This window comes from Necator americanus, chromosome I (genome assembly GCF_031761385.1).
Source record: "Necator americanus strain Aroian chromosome I, whole genome shotgun sequence".
NCBI classification, from domain to species: Eukaryota; Metazoa; Nematoda; class Chromadorea; order Rhabditida; family Ancylostomatidae; genus Necator; species Necator americanus.
Window position 1 is genome coordinate 820,366 of NC_087371.1, and position 21,545 is coordinate 841,910.

General features: G+C 39.1%; 5 protein-coding genes across 9 annotated transcripts; 4 read left to right on the forward strand and 1 right to left on the reverse strand.

Moving 5' to 3' along the window:
* Nucleotides 1–638: 638 nt before the first annotated feature.
* RB195_004088 (uncharacterized protein) lies at nt 639–2,639 on the reverse strand (the record flags this gene model as incomplete). Its single annotated transcript, XM_064178792.1, has 7 exons — nt 639–740; nt 799–956; nt 1,023–1,150; nt 1,246–1,302; nt 1,965–2,146; nt 2,342–2,492; nt 2,551–2,639. The coding sequence occupies 7 exons, from the start codon at nt 2,637–2,639 to the stop codon at nt 639–641; spliced, it is 867 nt and encodes a 288-aa protein (XP_064033067.1).
* A 1,226-nt stretch (nt 2,640–3,865) lies between these two features.
* Nucleotides 3,866–8,230, forward strand: RB195_004089 (uncharacterized protein; the record flags this gene model as incomplete). 2 transcript variants are annotated; one of them, XM_064178808.1, is made up of 13 exons in its annotated part: nt 3,866–3,955; nt 4,005–4,174; nt 5,431–5,460; nt 5,543–5,560; nt 6,181–6,207; nt 6,264–6,326; nt 6,379–6,455; nt 6,518–6,627; nt 6,913–7,206; nt 7,300–7,391; nt 7,479–7,591; nt 7,654–7,769; nt 8,075–8,230. In XM_064178808.1, the coding sequence occupies 13 exons, from the start codon at nt 3,866–3,868 to the stop codon at nt 8,228–8,230; spliced, it is 1,356 nt and encodes a 451-aa protein (XP_064033068.1). The 2 variants fall into 2 exon arrangements, with proteins under 2 accessions (XP_064033068.1, XP_064033069.1); XM_064178809.1 differs by having other exon boundaries at nt 3,934–3,945.
* Nucleotides 8,231–10,051: 1,821 nt separating this feature from the next.
* On the forward strand, nt 10,052–15,757 carry RB195_004090 (uncharacterized protein; the record flags this gene model as incomplete). 2 transcript variants are annotated; one of them, XM_064178818.1, is made up of 12 exons in its annotated part: nt 10,052–10,169; nt 11,456–11,599; nt 11,691–11,723; nt 11,773–11,836; nt 11,894–11,951; nt 12,452–12,558; nt 12,806–12,916; nt 13,455–13,623; nt 13,690–13,776; nt 13,837–13,914; nt 14,789–14,982; nt 15,640–15,757. In XM_064178818.1, the coding sequence occupies 12 exons, from the start codon at nt 10,052–10,054 to the stop codon at nt 15,755–15,757; spliced, it is 1,281 nt and encodes a 426-aa protein (XP_064033071.1). The 2 variants fall into 2 exon arrangements, with proteins under 2 accessions (XP_064033071.1, XP_064033070.1); XM_064178817.1 differs by having other exon boundaries at nt 11,456–11,607; nt 11,691–11,836.
* Nucleotides 15,758–16,255: 498 nt separating this feature from the next.
* Nucleotides 16,256–18,547, forward strand: RB195_004091 (uncharacterized protein; the record flags this gene model as incomplete). 2 transcript variants are annotated; one of them, XM_064178833.1, is made up of 9 exons in its annotated part: nt 16,256–16,342; nt 16,416–16,494; nt 16,706–16,815; nt 16,867–16,972; nt 17,052–17,202; nt 17,267–17,321; nt 17,384–17,457; nt 18,221–18,284; nt 18,341–18,547. In XM_064178833.1, 9 exons carry the CDS (start codon nt 16,256–16,258, stop codon nt 18,545–18,547), a joined length of 933 nt encoding a protein of 310 aa, XP_064033072.1. The 2 variants fall into 2 exon arrangements, with proteins under 2 accessions (XP_064033072.1, XP_013297860.2); XM_013442406.2 differs by lacking the exon at nt 16,256–16,342 and having other exon boundaries at nt 16,419–16,494.
* Nucleotides 18,548–18,924: 377 nt separating this feature from the next.
* RB195_004092 (uncharacterized protein) lies at nt 18,925–21,529 on the forward strand (the record flags this gene model as incomplete). Of its 2 annotated transcripts, none has more annotated exons than XM_013442407.2 (11): nt 18,925–19,017; nt 19,089–19,156; nt 19,211–19,290; nt 19,344–19,459; nt 20,240–20,326; nt 20,384–20,566; nt 20,646–20,737; nt 20,804–20,916; nt 20,979–21,109; nt 21,201–21,272; nt 21,434–21,529. In XM_013442407.2, 11 exons carry the CDS (start codon nt 18,925–18,927, stop codon nt 21,527–21,529), a joined length of 1,131 nt encoding a protein of 376 aa, XP_013297861.2. The 2 variants fall into 2 exon arrangements, with proteins under 2 accessions (XP_013297861.2, XP_064033073.1); XM_064178847.1 differs by having other exon boundaries at nt 19,015–19,017.
* Nucleotides 21,530–21,545: the final 16 nt, after the last annotated feature.

Sequence of the window (21,545 nt, forward strand, 5' to 3'; positions counted from 1 at the left end):
TACGCACGAAGCGGTTAGGTGCAGCGTGGCGTAGCACCACTCGTCGGAACAGTTCGCGATTATCCTATTTGGATTTCAACCGCTCTCTCAACTGCGCCGATTCTAGCGCAACCGCTTGCCCGCTACACCGCGCTTCATATCGTTTTGATCCGAGCAAGGAATTGGTTTGTGCATCAATGTCCACTCTTCAATACATGAGCTGCTCTATTGTTATAAGTGTTTTACTTCTTGTTAAGGACGCATAATATCTATCTTCTCATTTTTATTTCCAGCTGTACACAAAGCGGTCAGTAAAAGATAATTTTATAAACCAATATTTCCAATTTGATCGAATTCAAAGTTTCTTGTCATGTGAAATACAATATGTCCATAGGCAAAAACAATAATTAACAATAACGAAGGTCAAAATTTGGTCAGGAAGAGAATCTCCCAAAGCCTGTAGTGTTTTCATGTCTAGATGGCCAAATTGCGGTTAAAGTTAAATCAAGTATTTTTTCACAAATAACTTCACCAAAAGAAATACAGCGTTAGGACCAACTATTGGAAACAGTAAGTGAGAAAAAAAGAAACAAATGAGAACATTGGATTGCAATAAACCGGCATTTTGAGAGGATTTTCAAGAAACTTGAGTAGGGGCATTATTTAGCGTTAAGCTCCAATTGTTCTTGTACCTCATCTGATAGTGCTTGCACATGTAAGGTGTGGTAACGGTCCAGTTTCTTGGAGTCGAGTTCGCATGCCTGCAAAAGTGGACAGAAATTTGGCTAATTGTTCCTTTCGAAGTGCTAAATATCCTACCTGATACGCTAGAAACTTCGTCGCAAAGGTTACAGTCGCTTTGTCTTGTGCTATTGTCACCCCAGTAACTTTCATTCCGGGGAATAACTGAGCCACACCAAATTCGTTAAGAGAGGACGGAAATCCTGACACCAAAACAGCGGATTCCTCTCGGTGTACTACAATACTTCTATACAAAATCCTTGTATTAATCAACAGACGTAGTTTGAGCTAAGGGAACTCACGTGGGAGCATACGTTGTGAGCCGCAAAGAACTGTATTCACAGCTGTCTGGACGGCATCCTGGTCAATTTTTACGTTTCCAGGAATTGCGACACCGGAACCCACACGGAGATCGTAAGGTCTGTTTACACTGCAAAGCATATTGAAGAGGTGAACTCAAAAAAAAAAAACTTGAAAGCGATGTAAAATTATGTTTGGAAATGGTGATGGAATGATACAACTTACGGATCTTTATCGAGACATAGTTTGCTTGTAGCGCGTGAAACCCATTGAGCAACATTACTGAAATCAACTAAAAGAGATGCTGAATATGATAGAACCATTGAAAGAACTAGAACTGCCAATATCAAATTGTCAACTAAAAAAGCTTTTTCTCACTATACTACTTCGCAAACGAGCGGAAAAACAGAATAAGAGCAAGGGACAGAAGAGAGCGGGAAGAAAACAAAGAATCTTAACTGATTACAGGTTCCTAAATGTGTTGCCTTCAAAGTAATCGAAGAAAACTTCGGCCTATTTACTGCTTCTTTTCTGGCGCGGTTTATATTTCACTTGGTTACAGTGTTAAGATGCCTTAAGTGTTAATCATTACATATGCACAAATTTTCAATCTTGAGATGAACATAGACTTTATCTAACAGATTTTTATCTGTACAGAAACTATAAGATGTGGGATTCTGCAGCAAAATTGAGTTAGGTTCAAAAAATAAAGGAGGATGTTGGAGCGAGAAGGTTGTTGTTATTAGGTTGAATGGATAATGGAAGGGTATGATAGAAATTGACTTCGAAATCATTGGGTTTTTTTTTTCAAAAGGAAAAGTTTGTATCATATAGAGAGGATGGTGGAACAAAACTACACAAATCATTATTGGAAGAGTTTTGGTTTGAACCTCATAGATTAATGCACGAGCAGTTCATAAAGTTTAAGAGCAAGAAAAACTCACCTAAATACAGAGAACAGTTCGTCACCTTGTTGAGCGACACTGGCAAACTTGTCCAGTGCATTTTCCAGTAGCACTCCTTGTCGGACAAAGCCATGTGCAGCACTGAGGCTGCGCATCCATTCATATTCAGAGGCATTTTTTTCAGGAAGAATGTGCAAAACGAACATCACCGCTGGCCAGTTCTACAAAAAATACGTGATAGCACGACTTTTATAGGGAAAGGTTACGTTTTGAAAAAAAAGATTGCATTAGGTGCATAGCTTACGCAAAAAAAATAACAACGACAAAACATAACCACGTTAAAATAGTCTTAATTATCATCGCGGAATGTCCTAGATTGGACACTAATAGAAAAAAAATCCTGTTGAAATCCGCACTCTCCTAATCCTCTCGTACGCGACAGCACACGCTTCAAAATCTCCGACAGGCACATGCATAGCAACTTTGGGCCGATCTTCAAACCTAGCGTAGATGTTCAGTTTACCAGCCACTTTTGTAACTTCAGTAAGGAACCATGAAGAGAATTTGCTGAAACCCACATATTTAAGCGAAAGTGAGTTTGAATAGAGCAAAGAAGAGTAAAGACCTCAGATAGTCGACCGTAGAAGGATCGGGTACAGAGCACACAAGAGCCCAACGCATTCGTAGAGCGTCATCTTCTTCTACGAAGATCATAGCTGAAAATCAAAAACTTTGAGGTCCCAAAAACTCGGTGGTTACAATTGTATTGAAGAGGAAACTGTCGAAAAGAAGTAAGGAATGCTTAGAGAGAAGAATGACTGCTGAATTGTTCTCAAACGGACCCTCACACACACTTCTCCTACTTTTGAGATTTTACTATGACTTCGACTAAGAAAAAGCGCCAATCGTTTCAGAATACAGTATGAAAAAATTAGAGATGAATTGAATCCCTACAAATTAAGACCTTAGAGGGAGCAGCTAGGAACAATACTAACGGAGAAGAACTTTGTTAAGACTGTATAAATCTGTTCGTGCATTATTATGCGACAAAAAATTCTGAAGAACATAAGAAGCAGAGTTCAGGGGAGCTTTCTTCATACTGTAGAGTGAGTTCTGTGCACGACTTCACGAAGGGCGTGTTGCGTCGTGGTCTTATACGTCTTACACCTAACCTATAACCTGTATTTAGTTTTATTTCTATTGCTGTCGCCACCTAGACACCCAGAAAAGGACCGCATTATGGGATTGTACAGTTTTGAGACTTTGATCCAAACAATCACTGAAGAGAATCAACAAGCAATTTTACCTAACAAAAATATCTGAAACAGCGTACGCGGAGATACATCTCAGGAACTCTAGAAACCTGTAGCCATTCCAAGAAGAAATGCTAAAGAAATTGGGAAACAGGTGAAAATCTAGTATACGTCACTCCTCCCAACATTAGAATGTAGTTCAATTAATAGAATTAGAGGATTTGGCCACAACAGAGACTCCCAAATACCAACACACCGACAAGAACCCAATCAAAGGCAAAACAACCAGAAAGTTAGCCAATGTTAGCGCCTCCACGTCCTTTCAAAATGCACGGATTCGCGCACAGTGTTACCTGATTGGAGCGCAAAACTCCTTTGGAGCTGCGAATCTCGTATATTGAATTGCAAGAATAGCGAAATCAGGTTTACAGTAGTTTATATGTCTTTGATCTATGTATATGTCTTTGATCTGACACTTACAGTTCAGTTTTGCTTTTCAAGTACCCATGGATGGATTGAGGTGACAAGAATGTGTTTACCTTAGGTATTAACTGTTAAAAGCCTTGGATAGGAACAACAGTCAATACATGACACGTCCGATAGCCTTTGAGGTAAAAGTGGCTCAATGTACAATAATCTGATCAGGAACAAACAAAAATGATGTGAAGTCAAGTTTGAAGATATCTAATGTTCATATCAGTACTTTTCATTCGTGGATTTCGTTCAGGAAGGTTCATTTTTCTAAGCTGCTGGTCATGGTTGAGAAGGTTCTTTTGGGTCTGTAAATCTGTTGCTGACAATTTCGATAAAGCGCTGACTTTCGCAGAGGAAAGAAATCAAGAAAGAGAAGAAGGAAACGTTGAAAGTGCGCTCAACAGTTCAATCTGTGTACATGACAGAGGATATGACTGCTCCTATTACTGCAACCTCCACTACATCGGAAACACAGTTCGACACGGGACCTATTGTCGCTGGTACTCCTGAGAAGAAAAAAAGGTGAGCTGTTGCCACTTATTTAAGATTGAAAGGAAGTTTAAAGAGAACTAAATGAGGAGAGGTTTCTACTGGGCAAAAAATGAGTGCGACTCCCGCGTGAACCAATCTAAAAGGATTTTGAAGATCTTCACATGAACACCGATTATTAGGACGTTTCATGATTCCATTCTTACTTATGCGCTATACTTACCAGACCTCCAGTGACTGTGAAGTATAGCCGTGTGTGACTCAGAGGACGGTAAGGGGGCTCTTGAAGATTGTTTCGCTATTGTCTGAGATATAACGTATCCAGTGGATATGCTAGAGGAAACGCCAACATGCATCGGCGGAGCCACACTCCAGTGGTTCTTGGAAACACAGACAACTCCAGGATGCTCTCCTGATTGTAAAGACGTAGGGAAATACTTATAAGGCACCATGAGAAGAAGAATGCATAATGAGAGTTATCAAAATCGTTCAATCAAGTAGAACAACAACAAGAATAACTACAAGTTACGAGCTTACGTACAGTACACTCGTAATTCTCTGTATGTATAGTCGGATCAAAAAGACATGAAGCTCGGTGCAATTGCGCCCACGGCCGCGCTCAAAACTGTGGAGTGCTAAGGGTCCAGGTCGAACCATAGTGAACTGGAGCTCCATTTTAACCACATTCAGCATAGCCATCTACGTAACTTGACCAAGCTTCAGGTCGCTTTGACCTGACAATATGTACTTAATACTACATGACGTATCCAATAGTGCGGTGGTTCCCTGAGAGTGAAGGAGAGATTCATATCTAGAAATCATCTTTAAGATGTTTAGAAATATAGTATCGCGTGAGGCAATACGGTCTATTTAGACGTATTCATAAGGGATAAAAGTGCATGTTGTTAATCAGTCCCCTCACGGATGCAGCTATACGCGTTCGACTTCAACTCGGAATCGCTTGAGGTTTATGAAAGGTAATTATGTGCAGGCTTACAGTCACTTGTGGGGGAGGGGGTAGTCGATGTATTACTGTTTCTATCCCCCAGACAAGTCTGATACCAATTCATCGCCCTGGGAGAAGAAGTGGCTTGGAGAACACTGGGGTGGTTCCGAACCATCGATCGATCGTGAAATCACACCCCGACCTGTTACCGACTGCGCTACACCTACACTAAAGTGTGACACTACACGAATTGTAATCCAAAACATAGCCATTGTTGCTGATCACTTTGCTGGCGCTCTTCATTTGATGATCTTTATCATGCGATGTTATTTCATGATTATAGGTTGGAAGGGAAAATTTCACCGAGGAAGGGGTGAGTGTAAAGTTTTCAATCATGTCTCTCAGAAAAGATCTCAAAAAATCTCTGATAAGACTTCATGCGAACTTAATTTCAGAGCAAGATCACCAAAGCTGTGGGTTTCCAGTCATTTCTGTGGACTTTCTAACTTTGATTTTTTCTTGGCTTGTCTCGGAGTTTCTGCAGTATCAGTGCTGCTGTAAACGGCTGGAACATGTGAAAGGATCCCTGATCTCGGTCGCACACATCTGCCACGCGCGGTATTTTGAGGATACCGCTTGAACCCAGATAGTCAGGGTGGTGAGGCAGATCAAGATAGCATGTTGTGTGTCTGGGGAAAATGATGAACACGACCTCATGACGGCAGACGTTGCAAAACGGTGGGAAGATGAATACGGTGAAAAATGAGTAAAGATTAGCCAACTGGACTTGATTCTTTTTTGTGTTCTAACCATTCGCACCTTTAATTGTGTTCGTAAACAACATGCTAAAAAGGTCCCTATGACCACATTATGGGGTTTCGAGGATTTTGAAAGGGAATCTACAGCTTGGATCACATCAGCAATGCTACGATTCGTTCTGTGATAAAGATGGAAAAGCTGTGAACAAATTAAAAAATTTGTTATCAAATTCCTTAGCATTGCTTATCCCATGACTCCTTACATGAGGACTCTTAAGAAGAAAAGAGTGAATAGGGTTAATTAGGAATTAATTTAAACATCTACTTCTTTTCAGAGGCAAAAAAGTGCTTGGACAGAAAGGGTTTGTCATCTTTGATTCTCTGTGAAAATTAGTTGTGCACCTTCCCACGTTTCCAGAGAGAAGAAAGATCCTAAAAAGGATGCAACAACAGAGGCCAAATCCACGACTCGGACAAAAGGGTACTAAAGTGAACACAGATGATTTCTTAGGAGAAAAACGCTAGAGTTCCAGAGCACAAGACACTGTGGAAGTTGAGCCGACAATTTTAAAGCGACAAGATAAAGTCTCTCAACAAGTCTCACCAAAAAGCGAGTTTAGGAAACTTTTTTAAAACAATGGAAATATTTCCTTGAAAAGAAAAAAACTTTAGAAACTCGTCAAAAAACAAAACTAAAAAGTCGACCAATGGCCGAACACTCGTTAATAGAACTTGCTGCAAAGGTGAAGAAACGAAAGGAGCCGAAATCACGACCGTCAGATGTGAGGAGAACTTTATTTCAGCAATACAAGACATTTTTAGCAAAGTGCAACAGCAAAAGTATATATTCAGAGTAAAATATAAGAGATTAAGATCTTAAATTTTTCCACTCATACCTACGTCCACAAAGAAGAAATCGTACTGAAAAAGGTTTATTTTTTAAAGCAGAAGTGACTTCTCCTACAGCTTCCTCTGGAGCAGAAGAGACGCCTAATGTCCCTTTTTATTTTTTTTTTCAGCTTTCATGTAGGTTCGGTGGCACTTCTTTTACTGTGATCGTTTTATAGAAACCGAAAAGCGTTGATGAAGACCCATTTCCACGCCCACAACCGGGAAAGAAAGGCAAGAAGAAGCGCACAAAGCTACCGAAGACCGAGGAATTCGTTCCAAAAATAGATTCCGCTTGGTTGTTGCCTGAGGCGAACATGTTTGGATCCGGAGAAAAATCTGTAGAGCTTGCACTACAACCAACTGCGAACACTTTACCGTATACAGGATTACCAATAGTTCGTGGAAATAACAATAATAACGGTGTGATCATTATGGACGGACAACCGTTTTGGGTCACCAACATTCCACCGGTGGGTATTTTTCGAAGGGGCATAGCCAACAATGGTCGGATTTACTTTATTGCTTCACCTACATAGATCACACAGTTACTCGATGCATTCCAGGATGACACTGACGATGAACTCGTAATGAATGCTGCTGTTCTAATAGATGTGCTAGAGAATCGCTTGAAATTAGTGCCAATGCCAGATATTGAGTAGGTTTTCTGGATCTCTCGGGAACCACTTGATTTTACGGTGTGATCCGTCGGAATTTATAGATTTCTTTAAGAATTGCATTCCAGGATAGTACTGGACCCTATGGAAGAAACAACAGCGCTAGCAGCTCGGGACAGTTCATGCTACACTAAAGAAGTTATTTTTGGCAACACGGTCCGCAGTATGGTGAATTTGAACGGTGATTTTTATTTCTACCATAAAATTACTCCACTACATAGATCTTATGCTGTTGATTTCCAGAATTGTCAGTACGTACACTTTCGCTTAAAGGACGCAAAAAATCCGTTGCCCAGGTATATCCAGACGACCTAAAACAGCTGGTTATGCAAGAACCTACAGTTATGAATACGTACAATGTAAGATTTTGAAAAATTGTCAAAAAAAACGAGTGGTTATAGAGCAAATGGAAATTTTTAAGTTCTTTTTTTTCGGAAAATAATGGATGTGTAGGTTTTTTTCGTATTTGAAGTTAAGCAGAAAACAAATTCAAATGCTCCAAGGGAAATTTTGTTCATACTACGGCGGAGTGAAGCGAAAAAAAAAGAGAAAAAAAAAGTATAACGGTCGGAGGAGAGAACAGTTTCCACGACCACTCCAACAAGTTCAATCTCAACTAAACAAACTTGATTTCAGCCAGTCAATTTTAACTTTTTATTTTCAGCGAAAAACGTACAACCGTTCACAAACGACTCCTTTCACGAAATCACCAAAACCACCCACAACACCTCCTTCGTGTACAGACGGACTAGAAGTAGCCGTACCTGTACCGAAAGGTCAAACTCACCCAATACAAATATCGTCTGCTTTGAAGAAATAACCACAATCAGTTGATCAATTACGAATTTTATTGCTATTGATATATCGGTGTGTTCAGAGTTGAAATGCAATGCAACGTTTATAAATACTTAAAAGATTATTTATCGATTATTTCCTGAAATTTTTCCACATTTTTCCACTTAACCACATGTCTGATCTGATACGGCAGCGAAATTTGCAAAGAAAAACGACGAAATCCACGTCTTCTGAATATAGTGAACATATTCAAAGTCCATACAAAGTCACATCCTGAAAAACATCTACGAGGTGGCACTGGAAACTAGTGCGCATCTCTGAAAATGGCAAAGAAATCATCATGATATCGTGCCACGTTGATGTAAAGGGCAGAGCAACTCTGTTATTTCTGTCTTCCCGACATTTTATACTTTTGGTCGTCGGGCGTAGGCGGCACAACCGAGTACCAGTCCAATTTCCGACGGTAGATTATGGAATGCAGGCCTCGAAAACTAGAAGTTTCGTACATTTGCGCAGGCAGCTGCGCTTGATGCAGAAAAAAGGGAGCTGGATCTGGACCCGCCTACACGAATCCGTTGCGGATTCTCGATAAAGAGGCCCATTATCTTTTTTTTTTCGTTGCTGGGTTTTCTATTGTTTATTTGTATTCATTCCTTGCCTCTTACTGTGGGCACGCCTTTGAGCGTAATAAATAAATAAGCAACTAAATAAATATTTTACTCACCTGGAGCTACTCAGATTGTAGTGGATTAGATGGTAATAATTAGTATTTTTACATTTAAATTGAAGTACTTAAAGGAAATTAATCGAAATCAATGTAATGCGGAAACCCCAAGGAAAACGTAGAGTTCGGATTGTGGAGGAAAGCACGACAAATTCGTGATACGGTTTCTTTAATGAATATCGACGAGATTTGCTTCTCTTATACCTTGTAGAATAGAGTTGTTACAATGATCTACAGTAAGTTTCTGTCCCAAACATTCGCCAGATGCGAGCGACAAGGAATCATCATCTCGAGTATAGAAGGTGTCGTTGTACCTCACTGCTATCGACCTGGATATCTGTGATCGACTGGGCAGTTCTTCCAGGGCACTGAAGATGCTGGCTGTTGCCGCACCTAAAGTTCCTTATAACTCACACGTTCTTAGAATGATTTTTTAAGAGGTTTAATCGCTCCGACTAGTTAGCTCCTACTCAAGAATCATGTTTGCGACCTCTCCGAGCGTAATTAGAATGCTAAGCTCGGACGGATCCGTCACACAATGAAAAAGTCCAGGAAGAACCACAAGGAGGATCTCAAACTTCTTTGATGGAGACCGCTATGAGGTGTGGTATGGTGATCGCAGCGTGGACGGAAAAGTTGAACACCCTCGTGTACGACTCAGCGATCTGGATTTCCTCGTCACTGGACAAATCATCATCAGGCGATGACTGCTAAGTAAACAAACAAATGTCTACCTAAATAAACATTCCATAATTCAATTGTGCCATTTGATCTGTATCTACCGCTCTGATTATTTCAAGTCCACGAAGTCAAAATACCTTAAGGAAGCCTATGCGGCAGACTGGATTCTCGGATCATCTTCATTTCCTAAAAACAGACATTGTTTACTTGGACTCGGCTCAAGGGAAGTTCCCGCGCTCTGTCGCCAAATCGCGGTCGAAACAAACCACCATGGTTTTGATTTTCAGTTGGAATTTGTTGCGTCACCTTGTTGTTTATTTTGATGCTCTCCTTTCTGCTGTTTTAGACGTTACTTCCAACATTCTTTCTCCGTTTCTTTCTTTCTATGCCCGAAATAATCTTGGGTAATTTTTGCGCAAAATTTGTTGGATTTTTGAGCATATGGGAATTCAGTCACTCCTCCTGATGAATCCGGAGAAAATCCCCACTGAAAATGGAGTTGCATACGAAGATTTGCATCGTAGTCGTGTTCCATCGGTAGGAAGTCATTCGAAAGCAGGTCAGTGATATTTTTAAGAACATTTTTGACCCTCTTGAATGCGTTAAGCGTTTGTTGTGCTCCTCTGTTTCCCTTCTGTTGCTTTTCTTTTCTTGCACACAACATTTCACATTGCTGACGTAGATTAGTCGAGAAAATCTGTATATTGCCATATTCCTTAGTTCCGTATATCGCTACTTTTTTTTTTTTTCTTTTAGATGATAATTCGGTTATCATTTTATGTTGTTTTACTATCTCTCCATATTCTTCGTTTGTTATGTTCGAGGTTATGGTTAAGACCAAATTTTTAACGTTACAGCTATTGAGTGTAGCAGCTTATTTTCTTTTACCTTAGCGGGTGTAGCTATTCTACACCCATTTATTTTTGCATTGTTTTAACACATCAAAAGTTTGGAACTGTGGCCTGCTGAAACCTGGAGGAATTTCTGCTTGAAGTGGAATCCTTATGGTTTCTTCCTTCGCTTCTAGATCTCTAAAATTGTGAACTAATGTATTGTATGAATGGAGTTATAGGATTTTTCTGCCGAATATATAGACAAGAAGCGGCGATTAGTAACATCGAGAAATGGGTGATGCATAATACTCTAAGTGGTAATCTTAGAATTTGTCACTTAAGGAAAGCATATCACGAAATTGACGCAGTATGGGAACCTCAGAGAATACGTAGAGTTCGACGTATATACTACAGAACGCAGTGTGGATCCGCATAACTTCCCCTAATAGTTCGTTAAAAAACAGCGTGGAAGACACCGTTCTTTCCTACGAAATCAGTTCGCGCCATCCTTGTGCATGCGATGCATCCACGAGCGATCGAAGATCAGTGATGCCTGCTTACCAGCCTCTTCAAGTAAAATAAATGAATAGACTACTGATGGAACCAGAGCGTGTACATGGGGACGTGTTCTAACGTGCCTCGTAGGAAGAAACGCCATTCCCACACCTGTTTTGCGACGATTATGGAAAATTGAGCATAGCCACGCTGGGTTCCGTAATTCGCAACCCGAACGCTATGGGTTTCCCGAGGTTCCCATACTACGCCAATTTCGTGATACGCTGCCTTTAATGTCGCCGTTTGTTACGTTGTGTATGTTTTATTTTGTTGTTATATTTAGCTTTAGCGTTAGCTCATTTTTGCAGATTATTTTCCTGGTAGGTTTATCCTATCTTCTTTTGAAATCAGCACGTATTGCGAATTCTGATTTTCAAAGGTTCAGCTGCTTGGTTTCGTGAGCATATAAATGTCCTAGAGTCGAATTTCAATGTTTTCTTAGGTGTATCACTTTCAGATTCCTCTTGTGGGGTAGAATTGCGTGTATTGACGTTAAATGTTTGGTGTCTACCTCAGCCGTGGCCTATCGGGAGCAAAGATAGAAAGTATCGACTGAAAAAATTAGCTGAGGCGATACTCGAAGAGAATTATGACATTATAGGTCTGCAGGTAGCATTTAGTTGATTTTCCGTGGTTTTTGTCAGAACATTGATAAAAGGTTTTTATTCAAGAACTACTTCTTATTATTTTAGGAAGTGTGGAGCGAGAACGACTACCTGGACATGGTAGATCGCTTGTCCAGCACGTTTCGATTCCATCACTATTTTCACTCAGGATTCACCGGGAGTGGTGTTTGCGTGTTTAGTCGTCATCCTATAGTATCTACTCTTACTCACAGGTAATCTGCTCTGGAGCTAGGAAGAAATCTGAATCATGACCAATGAACTGTTTTAAGGTATTCTTTGAACGGTTTTGCTCATCATATTCATCGTGGTGATTGGTTTGGTGGCAAGGTATTTTTTTAGATCTTTGATGAGACACGAAGATTATTTATGTTTTGAGCTGTGCTCATATCACTCATTATGATTTCTTATAAATTAGTAACTGTTGCTGAATTACCACCAAACTTCATCAAGCGCTCAAGAGGAAAAAAAGATGGAAATATAAAGCTGCTAAAGATCCTTTTGTTTGAATAAATTGTTCAAACAATCCATAAATGCCATAAATAGTAACAGTAATGGTAAAAACAGTAGTAACTGTAACATAAGCGTACTGGTATTTGGCAGAGGTTTCTATGTTAGCTGGAATGTTCTTACCAGTACGCTTATGTTACTGTTACTATTGTTTTTACCATTACTGTTACTATTTATGGTATTTATGGATTGTTTGAACAATTTATCTCTTTCTTATATTTGACTGCGCGAGAACACGAAAAATCCTATTGTTGAGCATGTCTAGAAATGTTCACGAGGTCAAATTTTCAAAAGTATTCCTTGTTTCACGAATATTTCAGGTAGTTGGACTCGTTGAGTTAGAAGTGGGCGAAATTCGAGTAAATTTTTATACCACACATCTCCACGCCGAATACGATAGAGAAAATGATCTATATCTGCCACATAGGTGGGTAAATTAAGCTTGTTTTGGAACTAGGTTCTGTCGTTCGAATTCCTCACATTTCCCCTAATTTTACTTTCATTATTTACTTCCCTGGTTTTTTTTTTCTTCTGTCAAAATAACTTTCACCATCTACATACAACAAAAACATTTAGTTATATTAGATATACTATGTATACTTAATTTGGATGAACATGCTTACCTGTATTGTATATTTCATATCGGAGAGATTACATATATTTTTATTATTCAGAACCTCGCAGTCATTCGAACTAAGCCAGTTTGTTCGACATACTGCTCATGGAGCTGACATTGTGATAGTGACAGGCGATTTAAATATGGAGCCAGAGGATCTTGGATTGAGGTAACAGGGGAGCTGTATTCGATTTTGACGGTTTTGTTTAATTCTAATCACTTATTTTTCTTCCTTATTTCAGTCACATTTCATTAACTTCGTTCTTTTTATGTGTTCGAAAGTTATTAGTGTTGTCCCGGGCTACTGTTTATTTTGGAATTCTCATCTGTTTTCTAATGAGTTACACGTTCCTCATTTAGTCATTTAATTCTCTGTACTTAGCGGAGTATCTGATGAGATACGTTTTCAGTTTTCCTAAGTGGAGAAGGCACTGTCACTTTTGAGCACTGTTTAATGCTGTGACACGTGGAGCAAACGTGTGACAATAAATTGATCGAAATGATTCACAATACTGCGTGCAGCAGAACTTTGTTGGGCGTTGGCTTCTTAGGAATTCTTAGCACTCTTTTTAAAATTTTCATTTGCTTATTGCTTAGAATATTTGTGGAATTTGTGGTATTATAGAATTTTATCTCCAATCATCACATTGTTTTTTTTTTCTAATAATCGTAAAACGTTCACATTAGCTAAAATTTCTTATTCTCAGGTTGATATTATCGCAAGTTCGTCTTTTTGATGCCTGGCGGCTCGCCCATCCATCCTCTCCTGGTGACAGCGTATCTTCGAATTCGTTAAGTCGATGTCGTGGCGTAGATCATGGTGCAACCTGTGATCGTCCTGACAACTGTTATTCTAGTCAAAAATTTAAGGATAATGTGAGCATTGCGCCTCAAGTGCAGAATCCTTTCTTATCATAGAATCAAAGTCCTTTTTTTGTTTAGGATGAGAGCAAAAGGATCGATTATATTTTGTTTAAGAGCGGCAGAATGTCAGTTTGTTTGGAAAAATGTGAGATTACGATGAATAAGGTGTGCTAATTTTATTTTTCTTCATTCTTGAATGTAGCTCTATTACCGTTGTTAATATAGATACCTGAAGAAAATCTTAATTATTCGGATCACGTGGGGCTAGTAGCGCAATTCAGTATACAAAACGATCTGCGTCAGGTTAGTTATTCTTTCCTACTTATATTTCAGGGAAGATAAGGTCAGGGCTTTTTTCCCCCGTATTCCTGTTCTTCTTGTTAAGAATATTGATGTGTTAGCAAAACAACAAGCGGTCAAGTAAAAGCATCCTCAATTTATTTTATACTGAAGTAGTTTTTTCTGGTTGTCTCTTCCAGCAACATAAGCTCGCAGCAAACAAAGGTACATAGTCATGGTGAGAAAATCAATGTCATTCTGTGTAATAAAAAAATAATGCATTCTTATGTTTTGCTTGTTCATTCTCCAAGAGAACAACTGTAAAATTCCAACATTTGGATTGGCTTCGATCAAACTTTGCTTTCCGTGTGTGTTAGGCGAGCAGGTAAACTTCTCATAAGAAGCCATAAATTCAATTATCAGTTATTTTAGTCGCTTTCTATTTTAGTTTTTTTGAAATATATTTTACTGTCAGTTATCCTCTTCTTCCGTCTTGGTTCTATTTGTGATCAGAGAGTGATGAAAGAATGCCGAGTTTACAGTTGGAAGTTTTGCACAAAACTAAAAAGTATTCTGGGCATATTTATAAAAAGTATAGGACACTCTAGGGTCCTTTTAACATCATGAATACCATCTGTTGTTAATATGTAAGAATATAATACTTGATATTCAAGATGATATAAAGCAACTATTATTCTGAAGAAGATCTCTCAGTGATCTGAACTAGAACGTTTCTTTTGGACCGTGGTCATCTCCATCTTTTCAAAATAAAATAGTTTTCCTTATTTGTGAAATGAAACTGCGAGATTACACACTTGAACATAATAGATTGGTTCTTGAAAACCAAAAGCGTAAAGAAGATCATATGATGATTTCGATATCAATGTATTTTATACAGCAATCATGCGAATGGGAGCCAAACAGGCCGCTGCTGATCGAAGCGATTGGCATCGTCTCTGGCGGGCAGCGGAGGGCTCGCTCCGATCGTACGTGGTTCATTTGCCTAGCAGCGTTCTTGTTCGTGGTTATAGCGCTTTCGTTATTCCTTGATCCAGTGCTTCCGTTTATGTCAGCGGTACTGTCTGTTTTCAGGTGAGTACTTCCCATATATTTTCCTTTTTATTTCGACAATCTCTTGAGTTTACTGTTGGGATTTTCTCTAATTTCGGCAAAATACCCTATTGTTAGGTAGTTAGTAGTTCTGTTTCTTGATTAATTTCTTATACCAATTACAAGAGGAGCTCAGTGGCTACCATTTAGATTGGTTGCCAGTTTTGTAACAAAACGACAACTTTCTTTGTTTCTTATTTTGTTGCATTATTTTGTCTTTGTTCTGTTGGATGATAATACCAAATATAATGGTAGCAAATTAGCATTCGCTTGAGAAATTTATTTGATTGTTTCGGCGAAAATAAATTCATACGTTGTTGCTGCCGAAAGGCAAAATCAGTTTAGTCTTTGGTTCTTTTGGATTGCTATGAGAAAAAGAAGTTAGCTGAGTTTTACTTTAATGCTGGAGAAAGTTTTGAAATAAATTGTGCTTTCCCTCTCCAGTGGTCCTCAACGATTAACAGCTTTGACTATGAGTGGAGTTTCCATAACTTTTCCCAACTATCACTAGCATGATTACGCAAAGTTTTCTTCCTGAGATTTGGATGCTGTGAAGTGCTGGTTGATCAACAGTTTGTGTAGAATTGGTATATTTCACCAGCTACGCCTTGCCTTCAGATTAATACGAGTTATTTTCAGATTCACACTAACTGTTATATTTGCATTTTGTGTATGGCAAGGATTAATAGGATTAACACTTGAGCGTAAAGCTCTTAAGGCTGCCAAGCAGTCTATGCAACAGTTGCTGAACGATTAGAAATTGGAAATTATTGGAGATTGGAAATTTCCCGTGATATTTCTAGTTGACTGCCCTCTTTTAGGAACAGATGTTCTCGGCCTTTGTAATTATTAGCACCGTTTGGGTACTTGTGAGTGTTAAGAAAGAATTGCTCCCATCGAGGTCGACTTCTCACATAGTTGTATCCAGCGGGTGATGAAACACACTGTCTGATGTTGTCATCACTTTTATTTCGTAGTTTTTCTATTTCTCTACTTGCTACAGTGCTGTATAGGGATTTACTGAATCCAGTGATGTTTAACTGTGCAATTCCATTAAACGAAGGTATCATCGGATGATTATGGCTCTTTACTAAAAATTAACTCCATATTCGAACCTATTTAATATTGTTTTTCTTCTGTCAGATACCGGTAGCTGAGCTTCTATGTATTCCCTTGTTTACAAATATGATAACTTGTTACTTCTGGAATGTTTCGGTCAACTGTGAAATTGTTTTATCTAAAATTTATCAGAAGGATGCAGTATAAATTGCCTGTAGTAGATGTCTTCAAACAAAGTTACTGCCTGTTCATTTGTCGATGTCTTTCTCGAAACCGTTTAGCGGTCATTGCGCTGTACTTGCAATTTCCTTTTCTGCAATCATTTTCTGTTCGTTTTGTGTGAAAATGTGGTTAAGGTGATGAATCGAGTTCTCAACTGGATCAAAACTAGAGCCGATCACAATGTAGTGTCATACTCGAGGTTTGGATTACCAGGTGAAGTTTTGCGTGTGCTATCAGTGAATCCGCTGTTCCGTTTTCTTTTAATTTAAAAGTACGGTACGTTCCGTTTCTTTCCATTGCTTGGAATCGGCTTACGACAGCAAGTTTTATGGTTCGAATATTTAAGACATTAGAACTAATGTATTTTTGAATTTCTGTACTCTTCGGTTTTTTTTTTTGTTATGATGGATGGTTATGCATTCAGGCGATGAATTAGACGATCGCCCTCCTCCAACAACCATTCATGTCGCTCCGTTTCGTGAAGATAGTCCGGAATTCATGGCATTTGGAACACATGCACAACGAGCTGCAGTGGTGAGTCTCAGAATATTTCGCTGTGGATAATAATAATTGAGTCTTTTTTAGATATCAGCTGGTGTTGGTCTTTCATTGGTAATCTTCATATTTTTGTCGGTTTTCTTCGAATTTGATTGGTATCACCATGAAAAAGGCGTTGATATTGGGGCACTGAGTAAGCTGCGTTTGTTTCCATGATTTTTAAAGAAGTTCCCCTTCATTTCAGTTCTCCTCTCTGAGTACACTGATTTCAGTTGGTCTTCTACTATTCCTACTCGTTGGTATGTCCATTCACTGGCATGTTGTTCGGGGAATAAAGCTTAAGCAACCGCGATATCTTGTCCCCTTCATTATTATATATACTATGACACTAGTTGTTGAGGCAATTTTCTTCGTATTTGTGGTGTAAGCAGTTTTTTTGGCTACCAAAATTCTCATTTCTACCGAAAGACGCTTCGTTTCATTGCAGTAATCACATTGTTGTGCTTAGTTATTTGAAGACGATGCCTCCACAGAGTTCTTCGGTGGGTTTTGCTACTTCTGCTTCGAATTATTTTTCTTACAAGTTATTTGCTCCACCTTTCAGGGCTATATACTGGTTACAGCTATGTTTATTTTTGCTATGGGAGTTCAGGCGGTCATGCTGACATCTGTAATAAGGTACGTTTGTCAGATGGTATTGTGTATTGTTAAGGGAGCCGAGGAGTTTTCATTAAATGGCTTATTGAAACGTCTCTGTCCTACCTTGAGCCTGTCCGGAGAGATCACAGCAAGTATGTACGCCAGCTCAAATATCGTGTGATTATGCCAAGCCAGATTAAAAGGCGCCAAAATGAGGAGAGCCGCTATTGAAGCAGAGGGAGAGATAAAGAAGTTGTGGGGCAATGTCTTTCAATGCCATTCATCTGGCACCACACTGCAAGGTTTTGTGTGGTATCCAGGTATAGTCGGGTCCCGAAGCTCGATGCAGTTGCGGCCCGCTGAAGCGTAGCGGTTAGGATCGTGGTGGGATCATCGCTAGGTTCATTTGGTTTGCAGTGTTCAGTGAAGAACCTCTCTTGCAGCGCAAGCGCTTACGCAATTACACCAAGCTTCAGTTCGTTTTGGCTCGACTATTTAAAAGGCAACAGAGAATGTTTTTTTCTGATAATTCTGGACCAAAGTTTGGCGAGTTGTGATTTGTGTGTTTCTTACTGTGGAGTTAGACATCGTCAAAACCATCACTGAATTTATATTTTCCAAAATAGCGGGTTCGTAAATTAGCAATTTTACCGCCTTCTACAAGATTTGAGCGCTGCAAGTTGCTTACGAGCAGAGACAGTGATAAAATCCACGAAGTACTTCTAGCGAATATTCTGGAAGTGGGACGGCATTCCGTTAATTATTGATTGTTTTCCTGCTGTTGAATAGGTGTATGCTTAAGGTGTCGGAATTACCTTGAAAAGCTACAGATCCACGATTTGGAGATGCGCGTTGCTGAGAAAAGTGTAAGTGAAAGCTAAACCCTTTTCTTTCTTTCCTTCATGTCAGTAGTATTTTGCAGAAACTACAACATCCTGGAATACTAATAGTATTTGGTCCTGGCAATCCAAGCGCGTCCAATGGCTCGACAACGCTGAATATAGTCAACGTACCAGACGCTCCTCCATCGTACGAGCATGCTACTCAGGCAGCAAATGGAACCGCTCAATCAGCACCTGCGCAACCACCGCAGCGCACGGTGCTGCAAGCCGAAGATGGGATACTTTAAGTTTTGATACGCTGAGCGCTTGTGCTTTTCATGGCTTTATTGAGAATTCTTTAGAAAACATCATTTCTGCACATAATACGAGTTAGTCACAAAATATCCTTGTTCGATTGTAGATATAGTATCTTCGTGTTCAAAAACTGTGTGTTGTATTTATGTAGCATTTAAAAACCAGTTTCATAAGGTATTGTATATAGCAGATTGTGGGTAGTAACGGTACGCATAATTATTTCTTAAATACTTGACTACTTTAACCAAAAATACGCATATGAGAGGTTCAGCTTCGGTAGATGTATGGATCACTAATAGTTCTGTCTTTTTTATTTTATTTTGAGAAGTTGTAGTTGTACGCACCGGATAAATGTAGCGACTTTGTTTTCATGACTCATTATCAAGGTTCTCTATCACAAATTTATAATGAAAGTCTGAGGAATGAGTGTGGTTCAGTTCGTTTCGCCCTAACACCAAAAATGGTATGAGGTCCCTTTAGCTAATAAAACTGAATGCGGTTTTTAACTTCGAGGATGCGTTAAATTCTGTTCAGAATCCGTCTGATGGTAAAAAACCGCTGAAAGCAAAGAAAACAGGATCGGAGTCTCCACGCAGAACGAAGTCAGTTAGTAACATTCCAGGAGCTGACAGAAATGAAATAACCAGTGTTTACAGAGCGGAAGAAAGAAAATCGATAGGAACTTCAACCGAATCAGGATCTTTTGAACCAATTAATGAATTGAAACAAATCGAAAGTGTGTGGACCTCCGTATATAAATTTTTACTAATGGTATAGTAGTTAATTTAGAAATGCTTGATGGGACCTTACCAAGGAAGTTGAGAAGTGAGCCACTGTATATGAAAGGAGCAGTTGCATTAGCAGAAAAAGTGAAAGGAAGGAAACCGTTGAAACCAGGCAGTCGTGTGAGACACAAACACTTCCAGTTCTGATTCTGTGTTCCGATGACTTTATGGATCATAGTCGTGATCATCTCTCGTCTTACTATCCATCAATATGCGCTAAACAATGGAGTAATGCGTGCCAGAAATACTAAAGGAAGTGATCTCTATTTGTTGCGGGAATACTGATTAGCAATAAAAATTACATTGGGAATGACGAAATCAAGCATGAGAACAGCAATTTCGTTTTTCCCCGAGATCGATTGTTTGCGGAGCGATCTTAGCCCCGCCTACTTCCGACCGCTCCCAATCAATACCTATCGAAAATGAATGCGCCATCGTAAGTATTAGTAATCGTAAAAGTAACGATATGATGTGTAGCGTCAGCCTATAGATGGTTAGGGGTTAGAAAGTGTACCCGATGTATACAGATGGCGATGATACCGTACCCCGAAGAGACCTCTGCAGCTGCTGAGTGTCTGTTTAACCGTTTTTGATCCCTTTGATTTTGATTTGATTTTTGATCAGTGGTTCCCACGTGATTGAGTTAGGAGCAAATCCAGACATATGCTCATGGATAAGGGTAGGAAAAAGTCGCTCATTCCAGACATTAAAAAGATATTTTCCCCGGTCAGTGGCAAAAGAGACTGGCGTATCAGCACTTGTTTATTTGTTACAAATTTTCAAAGCGGATAATAGCTAGATCCGGCGCGAACTTTAAATATCTTTTCATTGGAATATTCTCTTCTCGTAAGAAAATGCTTCCTACCAAATTACGATTAGTTTCATTCATTTTTTTTGTAGGAAAGTCTCAGTTCGGATGAAATCATTTACCCATTTTCTTACGATGAAAATGTCAAGAAGAAAAGTGTGAAGAAGAGAGTGGTAGAGGTAAAGAAATCAATGTAATGTCAGGAATTGATGAAGTCCGTCTATTGATTATTTCAGCCATTTCCACCGGGGATTGTGCCATTTCTAAAGGATGACACTTGTGCCGGAATCGTAGAAATGAAAGGTGTTCGAGTCACACGACTTCCATACAGTAGGATGCCGATAGTTACTAGCAATAATTGCAATAATAACCAACTTTTCGTTGACAACATGCCTTTTTGGTGGGATCCGATGCCATCGGTGAGTTGAGTCGAAGAAATAAAATTGACAGATTGATTTGATTATTTTTAATTTGTAATTTTTTCTATAAATATTCCAGGATATCACGGACGATGAAATCGTGATGAACGCTGCTGTTATTATAGAAGTACTTGAGAATCGCTTAGATCTCGTTCCAATGCCGGATATCGAGTGAGTGGAGTGCTCCAAGGAGAAAAAATCAAATTTAATTTACTTCCTAGAATTTTCTTTTTTTAGAATTGTCCTCGATCCAATGCAGGAAGTTTCCATACTGCAGAGACGTGATGCTCAGTGCTTCACCAAGGATATTGTTTTTGGGAACACTGTTCGTAGTATGGTGAATATGAATGGTATGTATTTGGAGGAAATTTTACAAAATCTCGGTGTTGACGTCAAATATTCACCATTTCAGAATTGTCGTTGCGAGAACTGCAAGAACGAAGCGTAAGGAAATTCCGGAAGAAATCTTTCCCCATAAATCCGAACAAGAATGAACTTGAGACATTACATATAAAGGAACCAATAAGATATACTTTGTACAGTGTAAGAATAAAAGAGAAATCAAATTTTATTTAGTTTTAATTTTTTTTTTGCCCATAAAAAGCTAATTCTTATTAGATAATTGCGATTTTAGCGTAACGACTACAACGAAAAATCCGTCGAGGATTTCACGCCGACAAAACGTGGACGATATTCCAAAGAAATGGTGAATTTCAGCTGAAAAAAAAAACCCGTGACGATTGAAAATGTGAAAAAATCTCTCTTATAGAAATGCACTTCATTAATTGTGTTCAGTAGTAGTTAACGGAAAAAACAAGTAAATTTTTCTTGGAATTTTCTTTCTACTGGTTTTGTATGGATTTATAGGCGTGCGATCTTAATATCAGCTCTATTGTTTCGCTGCTGCCTGGTACTTTGCTCAGTGCCGAACATAGTCGCCCTGACTTATGTCCACCTGGATGACCACAAGCGTCTGCCG